Source organism: Trichosurus vulpecula, chromosome 3 (genome assembly GCF_011100635.1).
Source record: "Trichosurus vulpecula isolate mTriVul1 chromosome 3, mTriVul1.pri, whole genome shotgun sequence".
Lineage (NCBI taxonomy): Eukaryota > Metazoa > Chordata > Mammalia > Diprotodontia > Phalangeridae > Trichosurus > Trichosurus vulpecula.
Genome location: NC_050575.1, coordinates 417,038,235 through 417,051,047, shown reverse-complemented (window position 1 = coordinate 417,051,047; position 12,813 = coordinate 417,038,235). Strand labels below are relative to the sequence as shown.

Here is a 12,813-nt window from a genome sequence, read left to right as displayed (position 1 = left end):
AGATGGCTGATGGGGCAGGGCCCGGGAGAAGATGTGGCTGGCTGGCTGAGCTGCAGAGGGTAACTCCTAAGGAAGAAGAAGGGCCAGAAGGAGAGAGGGAGAAAGCAAGGGAGGAGAGAAGCTGGAGAGCAAGCAGAGAGGAGGCCATCTCAGGGGAGAGAGGAAGGGTGGCACTGAGGGGCATCACAGGGGTACAAGGTCAGGGAGAGAGGATGAGTGGCACTGGGGGGCATCACAGGGGTACTAAGGTCAGGGAGAGAATGGGTGGCATTGGGGGGCATCACAGGGGTACAAAGGTCAGGGAGAGAGGATGAGTGGCACTGGGGGGCATCACAGGGGTACTAAGGTCAGGGAGAGGACGGGTGGCACTGGGGGGCATCACAGGGGTACAAAGGTCAGGAAGAAGACGGGTGGCATTGGGGGGCATCGAAGGGGTACGAAGGTCAGGAAGAGGACAGGTGGCACTGGGGGGCATCACAGGGATATGAAGTTCCGGGATCGCAGACCAAGCAAGGGCCCAAGGACAGGGATGAGTGGCCCTTTCCCCTCCATGAGGGCCCATAGAACATGGCACAGAATGTGCAATTATTGTCAGTGCATTGATTGGTTCTGTTTGTTTCTTTTTTCTTTTTTAAATTCTTTGTTGTAAGGGATGGCTTTCTGGGAGGAGGGAAAAGGAAGGCCAGGAGGAGAAATCTGGTTGATATAAAAACAAAAGCTATCGATTAACACTGACTTGAATTTCTAGGAGAAAGGAAGCGTCTGTTGACAGAATGACTCTCCCTCCTCCAGACAGAGGGAGTAAGCCGTGTGTGTGAAAGGCACCTCATGGGTGCTGGTTTCCTCTCTTACCCGATGCCACGACCTTCAGTTTCTTCAGCAGCCGCACGTGCGTGTCAGTTGTGATGCCCCGCTTCCCAAATCCCGGGCAGCCGCAGGTCGCCAGAAGGGAGAAGAAGTAGAGCAGCCTTTCATGGTCGGTGCCTCCAATCCCAGGGTACACGTACTTGGCCATGCGCTCGTGAAAGAGGTCAGGGTCGGCCTTCAAGGTTTCCAAGAGCCCCAGAGCTTGGACTCTGCCATCTACCTCTGCACTAGACAAACTGTAATGCAAAGACAGAGCTGACACCATTCCAGCCAGCCCACCCCCTGCTCCCCCTCTGCCCCATGGCGCCTGCAGGGCTTCCAGAGCAGGTAAGGGCAGAGAAAGCCCAGCCACTGGGGCTGCAGGGCAAGCAGATGTCCAGCCACACAGAGGGTGGAGGGCATCCCTAATGGACAGATAACCCAGGACAGCCATGGAGAGCCCTGTGGCTGGGGACAGCCAGGTCCTGACCTCTGGTGGCCATCTGGGAGAGGGAGGAATAGATGGACACGCCAATGGCTATCACACACAAGGCAACAAAACAAGAGTCTGAGACAAGGGTCTATAACGCGCCACCCGAGATCTAAGAAAAGGAGCCGAGCTTCAGACAGGGAGACCGAGGCAGGGCTCCATGGAGAAGATACTGTCTGGGCCAGGACTCCTAGGGTGGGCAAGGGCCAAAGTGACGGGGATAGGGACAAAGCCAGGAGCCAGCAAGGGGAGACTGCCAGACTGCAGCAGGGCAAGGAGAGGGGTGTGGCAGCCCACACAGGGGAGGGGAGGCGCTCCAATGACATCCCAAGGGCTTTCCATACTGTTCTCTTGGCCTTGGTCAACTCCTGATCAGCTTCCTTGGGGAAGTACATGGGTTCTTTACCAAGATGGAGAGAAAGGAGGCTTCTTATGCTAAAGTGAACATACTGACCACTCAGGGACTCCCAGGGATCACTCTCCTGGAAGAACCGAGTTTGCCAAGTTTGCCCACACACTTATGCCAGGTTTGGCCTTTCCACAGCAGCCACGACATAAAACAAAATGAAGGGCCATGTTTCCACCGGTCGCACTTTATAACATGACTGGCACAGAAGCAAGAGGCTCTATCTTAGCGCCTCGGCTCGGCAACCTCCTCAGCCCTTCCCCATAACCTCGCACCTCCCCGGGCCCTTCTTGCTAGGGCCCTCTCTGCAACCAGCCTGGAGGAAGCGGACAAGGCCAAGCAAGCTCTGACTCTTGACCAGGTCACTCGAGTGTAAGGCCAGAAAAACTCCCAACAAGAGAGAATTCCAGTACAATCAAAATGGCGCCCACCACTGACAGTTCAGTTACACAAACAGTTCAGTGGAAGAGCTGTACAAAGTCATTCTGAGTAAGGCAAGGAGATGGCAGAGGTAGAGGCCAGCCTCCTGAAGGGAAGGGAATGGGGACAGGGACAGAAGAGGCAACAAGGAGAGGGCTATAATCTACTGTGTTCAAGGCCACAGCCACCAGCAGCGATGAACAAAGTGCATGGCCCAGAGTCTGGGGGGCATTCCATCAATCTGAGAACCTGCCACTGCTTGTGTCTATCTGAGACTGAGAATCCAAAGGGAGGACTTGGCCCGCAGCTGAACAGGAAGGGACAGTGGCCCAAAGGCCTTCCTGCCCTCAGGAAACTGCAAAGCTCCTGTAATGACCTCAACCCACAAAAGCCCACATCTGTAATACCCAAAGTCTGCCCTGCTGCTACGTGGCCATGAGACACAGAGGGCCAGTGTCTATGAAGAGCTGGAAAGCACAGTCACCTAGGAGGCAGAGGAGAGCCAAGAGGCCTTCTCCTAAGCACATGGCTCACGTGGGAAGGACCTTTGAGAGCTGGGGGTCATCGGGGAAGGGGCTAGTCGCCAAGACGGGGTGAGGGACAGCAGGCGAAGCCCATGTGCTCCACAATGTGCACTTGCTATAAGACAGGAGGAGGAAGCGAGGAAGGCCCCAGTACACGGGCAGAACATCTCAGGGGCCACAAGAAGGAGGCTTCTTTTAGGAATGTTCAAGGCCCTGCCTGACCTGGTGGATAAAAAGACAAAAGTACCCAAATACCAATGTAAGAGCAGCTGCCCCACAGGAAGAGAGAACAGTGGCATCCCCAGGAGACAAGTCCTAAGCAACAACCCTCATTCTCCAACATCTACAGGGAAAGGGACCATGTGCAGGCGACGAGTTCCAAGAGGGCTCCCAGCCAAGAGTCCATCGCTGTCCTGCTGGGGGCTACTCAGACCAGAGCAGTGTGATCTGATCAAAAGACGCAGATCTGGTAAGAGCAGGTTGGGGCTGGGGTGAAGAGCGGCAGAAACAATGCGGTCACTGAATCTGGCTGTCAACTACTTCGGGCTAAAGGGAAAATGGGTGAAGTCTGGAAGAGAGCTCCCCGCCTCTCAGAAGCAGGACAGGCTGGTGATGGGGGATTCAATCAAACTGCCAGGCACGTCTGTCGATGTGGCGGGGACGCAAAGCACCGTGAGGGTAGAGTAAAAACGGATAACTGGGCATAAAGAGTCTGTGTCCACCGGAGAGGAGGTCTGCAGTGGAGTGCTCCAGGAATCTGTGCTGGGCTACAGCCATGCCGCTTAGCCTTTTTATGGGGGATCTGGATCAAGGCAGGCATGGCAAGCTCATCAGAGCTGCAGCTGACACATCCTCATGTGTGATTCTGGAGAAAGTGTTTTATGAGCCTGAAAGCGTCTATGAACATGAGGTAACATTACTGTTATCACTGTCACTTTAAAATTTAAATTCAGCAAGCACTGATTAAGAAGTTATTCTGTGAAGATCCTAGGACAGGCCAGAGGCGCATACCACAGGGACGCAGGACAGGACACCTCTTTGCAGAGACCTTACAGCGAGTACATGGGGGAAAGGAGAGACAAAACAGATACATCCAAAAATAAAACCTAAGTTCGAATGTGCTAGGGGGTAGAAGAGACCCAGACAATATTCTTTGGGAAAGTCTGTGTAAGGAAAGAATGTTTTAAGGAAACTGGGAAAGGCTTTACGGAGAGGATGACAACTATCATCGCAAAAAATTCATCCATTTCAAACCATCACCGTAAGCAGATTTAGTAAGATTAACACCTCCTCCCCAAAAAGGCAGAAGATCGACCGGCGTCCTCAGAACACACGAGACAGGTCACAACCTGAACAAGGGGATGAGAAACAGGCATAAGCCACTGGATCTGCTGAATGCAACCCAAAGTGGTTTCTTCAAGATGGTGCCAAAGGAAAGGCTAGAACCCAAGAGTAGGCCCAAAAGGCCCTCCATGGGTGACATGAGTAAGAATTCAACCGACCATCTGTTAATCTCAAACAGACCACTGAGTCATATGGCTGTACTTACAGAAACCAAGGGGTCCATGATAGCACGTCAGGGCCAGGTCACAATGACAGAAAGTTATCCTTTCACAGCCCAGACTCGGGGAGCAAAGCCAGTTGTTCAAGGAAATGGGGATCTATATAGCAAACCACTGCAATCTGCTAGTGGCCAGAATTATACATCGCAAGCTTTCACATACTGACAAAGGACAAACGTCCATCCTACAAAGAACAGATCTCAGTTTTACGTCCTCTGGAAGTTCACAAATAAAAGAACAGAGCGTCAGTGAGGCAGAATCGCAGTCCACGATCACAGGATAGAACAGTACTGATAAAAACTCAGGAAGGTTTTTACTCGGTGTTGTCCTACCAAGCTCTCATCATCTCCAAACTCCTTGGAAAGAACCTTTTTCAAGCTATCGAGCCCTATGAGAGAAGATCAAAGTGCTGTGGGAACAGGCTGAGATGAGGACCAGCCCCTCATCGTCGTTTTAGGATCGCGTCATGGAAGCGGGCATCTTAATACGCTCATCCAGCCATACAAAGCCCTTGTTCGGTTAAGTGGCGCAACAAGACTGAGAATGTGAGCTTGAAGGAATGACAGACTGGCGCCTCGGTGCAGGACCAGCTCCTCCGAGGATAAGAAGAAGGAAGTCATTAGGATCACCCTGACACGCAGCCCACTGACAGCCATGAGCACAAGATGGCAACCATGCTACGAACAGCGGGCGCACGTCGGGGCTCACTTTTTCAGAGTTTCCTCCTACCCAGGGGGCCGCTTCTCCTCACTATTAGGTTACAAGCAGTACCAGCCCATCTTGTTGCCCAGGACCCGCTGGCTCTAGACGAGGGCAAGTTGGCCTGACCTCTCTTAGGCCCCACGAGCCTCCTATGTGCAGGACCCTCCCTCTCACAGCCACCACGGGCTCTGGGGCCCGGAGGAAGCATGCACAAGCATCTAGAGCCGGAACAGCCCTCTGCAACCGTCCAGTTCAAACGTAACGGAACAAGGATCCTCTGGAAGCGTCTCCCCACCAGAGCCCTCCATCTTCTTGTCCTGAAGAGCTCTGGGGCGAGGAGCCATAGCCCCCCGGGCAACCACAACGTGACGCTTTCATTTCCAGCCACTGCTACCCGTTGTTCAAGGTCAACAAGTCTGATCTCTCTTGAAGACAGCTCCCCACCTCCCAGTCCGCACCTCCTCTACTCCCAGACAACATCCTCAGGTCTTTCAATCAACTATCATGTGACTGTTTTCCAAATGAGGAAGACTCTGAAAATCTGCATGACTTGCCCAAGGTCACCTGGCTACAAAGAGAAAAACCAAATCTCTAGCCTGGTATGAGGAATTCATCCAAAATGGTTTGGGTTTTTTCCCAAAATTCACTTGAAAATGTTTCAAATTAGTGGGAAGGTAAAACTGGACAAAAAAGCAAGTGAGATGAGTCTGCGGTCCTCTCTCCCTCCCAATACACCATGACGGAAGTGGATGTGCCTCACACCAACCACAAAACGGGTGATGTCCAAAAGCCTCCAAGAGGTGACCCAATCTACGGAACCATATCTAACACTGTTGCCTAAATAGATGCCCGTCTTGACCCTATCACAAAGGGATTCTACCACCATTCTTCACCTAACACTCTGGGAGCTAGAACATTTGGGTGTATCTGTCCACACAATGGAAAGACAACTCTCACTTTCTCCACTTCATACAGGGTGCAATCTCAATCTTAGTCACAATTACATCCCCCCCATTCCCCATCCCTAGATTTTACTGTGCCCACAACTGGGTCTGTCTCATCAGCAGTTTAGGTTAATTATCTTGTCAAGATTGACACATGTATTGGAATGCCTTTACTGGCACATGATAAATACAGATACCTCCTTCCCCAGGAAATTACAATGTGCTAACATCTTTTACAAACATCTGTGATCAATAGCCCATTTTAATAGGCTCCAGAGAAAGAAGCTGTTATCTCTCCCCTTGGAACATGAAATGAAATCTTAGAAAAGCATTCCAAGGAATCCACATTCAAAGGGCCACCAGTGGGTGCCCGGCAATCACTCTTGGCTCTTCTTTAACCAAATAAATGATTACCCTCATAAACAGCTGAGTGCCTTTCTCCCCCCTCCAAGTTTTAGCTATAAAGCAGCTTATACAAATAGGGAATATTTGACTATCAAAGATTAACTATTGGCATAAACTAGCTTTTAGCAGCACACAATGCACAAGGCATGAATTATTAATACTAATCCTATGATTAAGGTGTACTATAATGGCTTCAAGTTGTCAATCACGCCAGGAAGAAGGATTCAAGAAAAGCGCGTGTGGAAGGGCCGTGTGCAATTATAGGACAAATAATTTATTTAAATGTATTTAGTCTTCTCTCAATCTGCCATGAATACTAACGCAGGCGGCACAGAGAAGAAAACAAATAGGGGAGCACAGCCCAGGCGCTTTCTTTTCCTTGATATAAATAGTTCTGAATTGAGCTAACTTTCCAGCATCTCTTTCATGTAGATCTACTTCGGGTTTCTGGGCCCTCCACCCAAAGGCTAATGCTTAGTGCACACAAAGACAAAAAGGAGATTAAGGCCAGATGGATCACTCTGGCAGAGTCCTCCAAAGATGCCCCCTTGGCCTGTGTAGGACCTAAGCTTTTCCAAGGCTTGGATAGCAGAGCACCAGCTCTCACAGAGCCCCGACACAAGAAAGGCTTCAGAGTGGGTACCAAGAACAGACTGCGGCCATCAGCCAAAACCTGGCCGAGCTGAGCTCAGAGAGGACCCCCAGCAGAAGGCTGCCCTAGGGGCCATGGCATTTCATCAAACCACAGGATCCAGAGCTAGGGGCCATTACAGGTCACCTTCTAAAGGGAAGGAAAATGGGCAGCACAGTATCAGAGAGAGAGACAGAGAGAGAAAAGAGGAGATAGAGACAGAAAAACAGAGAGAGAGAAGAAAGGAGGTAGAAAAGAAAGGAGAGAGAAGAAACGAGGTAGATAAGAAAGGAGAGAGGCAAAGAGAGAGACAGAGAGAGAACAGAAGAGAGAGACAGAGAGACAGAAAAAGAGAGCAAGAGAAAGAGAGACAGAGAGAAAGAGAGACAGAGAGAGACAGAGAGACAGAGAGTATTGATTAGAGGGAGAGTGAGGAAAGACTGGGCCCCAGCCTCACCTCCCACACTTCCCCGCTGGGGATTGCAGCCAGGCAAATCACTTCATGTTTCTGGCCTCAGTTTCCCCATCTGTAGAACAGTGAGAACAACCGCCTCTAAGTCAAAGGGCTGTTGTGAAGATCAAATGAGATGACGTTTGTAGAGTGCTCAGCAAAACTGAAGGCATCGATCAATGTCCGCTATTCTATTGTCAAGGGGCATCGTGGGAGAGCTGTGGCCCGAGTCCACGCTCCCCCCACCAGACGATGCTGACTCGCCTCGTGGAGATGTGGTCTTTTAAGTCCAAGGAGGGCGTGGCCTCAAGGTAAGGAGAGAAACATCATGGGCTCACACAGACAGAGGGCAGAATGGCTCTTTCTTGGCAGACACTGGTTAGAACACAGATTTGTGAAGAAAACACAACCCACCAATCTTTTAGCAGATTCGAGAGCTCCCTCCAAGGACATCCATCCATCCATCCGTTCATGCCAGGCCGTGCCCTCCCCCACAGGAGGGGCTGGGTCCCTGGCTCTGCCACAGGCAGCCCAGTGCTCTTTGTGCTATTACGGGGATTTGTTCTGTGAAGTTTGAATTCGGTCAAAGGGCCACACCGAGGACCGAGAGGGCCACATGGGGCCTCAGTGTGGCACATGCCCCACCTCTGTCTTGGGATGACTCCACTTGGCTTGAGACCACACGAAGCTTTCCCCGAACAGGCTCCACCCTCCTCAGCTTCTCTGGGTTTACCAGCCAGGGCTACTCACAGCGATCTGTCATCCTCCATGAAGTTTTACAGATGGGGTTTCTATTCTAACCAGTGTTGTCTTTGGCAGCTAGCTCTCCACTGGGCAAACAAGTCACATGTTTGCTGATAAAGATGCCATCTAGGTGCCTCAGAGTTCCTTGGTTTAGCAATTAATTTGCACTGGTTTAATTTCTAAGTGGAATTATACACATATACACACACAAATATGTATATATACATATTATATATACACACACACATATATACATATATATATATACATATATATATATATATACATACATACACACACCTTGGTACTTTAAAAAAGAAATTTCATAACCATCAACAAAAGGAAATTTTCAAGAACACACTTAAGAACTAAAGAAAAGACAAAATCAGAGAGAGGAAAGCTAGAAAGGATGCCAGAGGCCACCAGGTCCCATCCGGAGCTCAGAAAGAATCCACTGGCAAACAAGGCTGGGCAGCAGGGTAAGAGGAGGTCCCAGAGCCATCCTGGGGCACATCCATACCAGCACACCGCAGCAAGGATGGGTGCAAACTGACCTGTGGGTGGCCCGCTCCCCAGGTCCAAGCCACTGATCCAGAGTGGCCCAACAGAGAAGGGGCCCCGCACACAACGTTGGCATTCCCATATAGGGAGACCAGGGCAGTGCACCAAGAAGAGGTGCGGCTCCCCCCAGGTGCAGAGCAGGGACTTAGTTCCAGCATCCAGCCTGGGCATGAAAGGAATAACCAGGGCGGGAATCCCAAGCCACAGGGGAGGCTCTAGTCCTGCCTGACAGGGGCTGAGGCCAGCAGCACCTCCTCTTGCTCAGGAACCAGCAGAGCTCAGACAAGGGGAGCTGGGCATCTGGCCCCTCTGGGTCCCCAAGGTGTCCCTGAGAGCCTAGAATAACACAACACCCACAAGCCCAAGAAAGGAGCAACAGGATGAGCCCAAGCCTGACCTCCAGAAGCACCACGGAAAACACAGCAGCCACAGAGTGGCAAAGCTGGAGTCAGGAAAGACCCGGGTTTAAATCTAGCCCAGACACTTTCCGGCCGTGTGGCCCTGTTTGCCTTCATCCACTGGAGAAGGAAATGACGGAGTGCTCCAGTGTCTCTGCCAAGAAAATCCCCTGCACAGCCCCGGGGTGCTGCGGACCCACAGACCCACACCCAGACCCAGACCAGACTGAACAGCTGGGACGGTAAGAGAGGGCAAGTACATTTCAAAGATGGGGGAGGCTGAAGGCGGCTGAAGGCAGCAGGGACACAATGAATGCATCTGCTGCTATGAGCCAAGGTGGGGGGATAAGGGGTGAGCTAGAGCAGCGGTCGAGGGAGTCGAGGGAAGGGACAGATGCACACATATGGAGGCTGGAAATGACAGGATTCTTTAGTGACAGCTCTGAAATCACTGACACCTAAAAACGGTCACGCTGCCGCTGCTTTCTGGTTTCCCCACAGCTGTTCATATTCAAATGCTGTGCCAAGGGAGGGGTGTCTTGTCGGGAGAGGCCAGGGCACGGTGCCCCGTGGATGGGCTAGACATCTGTCTGAAAAAGGAGTGGAAGAATCTTCACCAAACACCAGAGAAAACAAGACGGGCACATGCACACAAGTCAGGCCCCCGCCACAGCTTCTCAGCCAGGTCCTTCCGAGCAGCACTGCCAGGGGAATTATGAGAGTCCCTAAGAGTCTAGAACTCAGCTCATCCAAAAGTCCCCGGCCGAGAGAAAACCCCTGAGCTGCACACATCACTCCCAGATTCACAAAAGGGGTGTCTACCACGCAAAGGAAATGGGCACAGACTCACCTGGTGTCGGTGAACAGGAACTCCAGGTGGGTCATGTAAACCTCCCAAAGCGGCACGCTGTACCGCTGGGCCAAGGAAAGGGCGATGTTGTACACGCTGTTCTCAAGAGTCCTGGAAGGATGACCAGCCCCAAGGGAAGAAAGGGAAACAGGTCGCCATGAGCCACACAGAAAACATTCAGAGGCCCCGCTCCCCAGCAGGTCATTCAGGAGACGTCACCCCCCTGAGTGTGATGTTTAATGGGTTTGTCCAGTGGTCAGGGTCGGCGCGCTGGAACATCACATGGGGCCCACACAAAAGGGGGAAAACCTAGAGAGGATCCATGTTCCTGACCTCCCTGTGCCTTCAGGACACAGCGGTCTTCAGTTTGCCGGGGAGGCCACCACAATCTACCCCTTCAGCACCAGAAATACCCCAGGGGTCATTTCACACAGGAGACCATGGGACCCCAGCTCCATGGCACATTAACAACATGACCTTGGACAAGTCATTCAGACACAGCAGGGGCTTGTGGGCAGGGCCATGAGAAACCTCCCTCAATGCTTCCCCAAGTTGTGGGATCCTGTGCCTGAGATAAAAGGGCTAGCTGTCCCACGACGGCTGGATCCAAGTCCACATGACTAGGAATTCTCTGAGACTCAGCTTCCTCATCTTTAAAAGGGGGATAATCAAGGTGTCTGTCCCTCAAAGGGGACAGAGATAGGAAGACCCCTGAAGCTCTTTTAAGAAGCTGGATGGCTGCACGCACACAGTGGAGAGGGGCCCTGCACCTTGGCCAGTCTATAGGACGCCTCTTCCCAGCACAGCCCTCTGTGAACAGGAGGCCCTCAGGACACATTGTTTAACTAAAGTGGGGGCTGTGGGCAGGAATCCCAGCTCTAGGACTCACTGCCTAGGTAACCTTGGGGACTCCTCTCTGTGCCTCACTTTTCTCTTAGTGATGGACAGAAAGGGCCTAGAGGAGGCCTAGGGCCTGTCCAGATCTATGCCTTCTGCTCCTCCACTAACATCCTCTGCTGATGCTTCACTGGACCAGGAAAGGACAAGGGGTCTTCAAAGGCCAGGGCAGTGGAAGCAAGCTCTGGAAAGCCAGCTGCGAAGGCTTACAGTGCATGCCAGCGAGGGGGCATGCACCTGTCACCTGAGGCCAGCCCAGTCCCCGTATATTCAATGGGGCTCATGGCCAGGAGACTAGATACCAGGTGGTGACATCTTTTGGCCACTGCATCTACTGAGGTGTAGGGTTGTGAGAAGAAACTTGGCTGAGCCAAGAGATCTCTAGGAATACCAAAGTCCTGACCATTAAGAAGGACAGACGCTTCTGTAATATCAATTAAATTGGGACTTTTTTACTGTTTTAGAATGATAAATTAAGTGTCTTTGATTGAGCCTTACTAGGTGCAAAGCCCCGAGCCCAAACCCCTGTCTACTAGGTGCTAAGCCTATCTAGGCATGAAGTCCTCAAGGTCCTAAGGGGAGTTGCTAAGACCAGAGCCAATAGTAGGAGATAAGTTCTGGTTGCTCAGGTGACATGTGATGAAGACTAAAGAGTATATAAAAAGAGAGAACAGAGCTATTTGCTGAGGCTCTCACTCCTGGAGGCACAGGACTCTGGGCAGCCACTCTAAGAGTCTCCCGGCTCACCCAGATGTTGATGGTTTCTTGGTAACTATGAATTGTATTTGGTCTGTTTATAACGTATGTTTGTAATTTGTTTGTATTTGCTCTGAAGTTCAGGGTGCTGGCTTTTTCCCCTGAACTAAGTGAATGATATTTGTATGTTGGATCGAAATAAGATTGTTAACACCTTAATGTTGCTTTCCTCAGTAAAGCAGATCAAAAGAACCTGTGCTGGCAGCGTCTTTGTAGTTGGGCTTGTGTTGGTCTTTCGCCCCCACAACAGCTGCTAGCCAGACTGCTGCAACAGCTTCCTGCCAAAGCAAGGTTTTGGGGAGAAGAGTATTTTTATGGTTCATCATAAAGCAGATTTAAAAGGCACAATTATTTTCCATTTTGCTTTTCTGCACATGCACAAATCAACAAGTAATGGAAGAGAGAGAAAAGAAATCTCTGAACACTGTGAATCACAAGGAAATCCTTTTTCCAATTAGGTGAGCAAGGGTACCACAGACAAATTATCAGGTCATATTAATTTATGAGAATTCATTTTCTCAGAATTGCTTAAATCAAGACAGTTTTGTCAGTTTTCCCTTTAATTACCAATCACTTACTTGGGTCAGCCGCTCAGTAAGTCTCTCCTGAGCCTGTCCTGTGGGCAAGGTCCTATGGGGATTGTAATGCGGTCCCTGCCTTCAGAAGCTGCTGTTCTCTCTTGTGGGCAAAACAAGATGCACCCCCTTCATTCCCCTCCATGCCAATGCCCCCGCCTGGGGCTTGCTGGTAGCTATCTCCTATGTGACTCTTTGTCCCCAGGTAGTTTCCTCCATCAGAGAGTGAGAGCTCAGCACAGGGCCCAGCACACGGTATGTGCTTAAAGGTGGGCTGCCCTGGCTGGCAGACTTCCATGTTTAGTCTCTTCTCCCGCATCTCCCTTCACTAGTGAAACATGACCCACAACACCTGAGCTCAGGGGCTCGTTCCCGCATGCTCAGACCACAAGCAGACTGTGTGACCTTCCCAGCCAGGAAAGGGTTGGACTCAAAGAGGCTGCCAGAAGTCGTTGGCCGCCCCGAGCTGAAGTGTGGGGCCTCCTGACATGAGAGTTGGGGGTGGGGGAAACACCTGAGCCCAGAACTGGCACAAGTGAGTCCTGGAAGGGACCCAAGAGATCGTCCAGTGTTGGAACTGCTCATTTGAGTGAGGCATGGCCTCATGACCGAGGTCACCCCCGGTATGGAGCAGGGGCATGGAGGACGCTG

At 51.3% G+C, this 12,813-nt stretch overlaps 1 protein-coding gene across 1 annotated transcript in view; it reads right to left on the bottom strand.

Moving 5' to 3' along the window:
- Window positions 1-12,813, bottom strand: part of NBAS (NBAS subunit of NRZ tethering complex) — a 271,212-nt gene that overhangs the window by 74,362 nt on the left and 184,037 nt on the right. The window contains exons 42-43 of the mRNA XM_036750476.1: window positions 9,935-10,045; window positions 853-1,103 (exon numbers count right to left, since the gene is read on the bottom strand). Of these exons, the coding sequence (XP_036606371.1) occupies window positions 853-1,103; window positions 9,935-10,045 (362 nt within the window). The remainder of the gene's footprint in view (window positions 1-852; window positions 1,104-9,934; window positions 10,046-12,813) is intronic.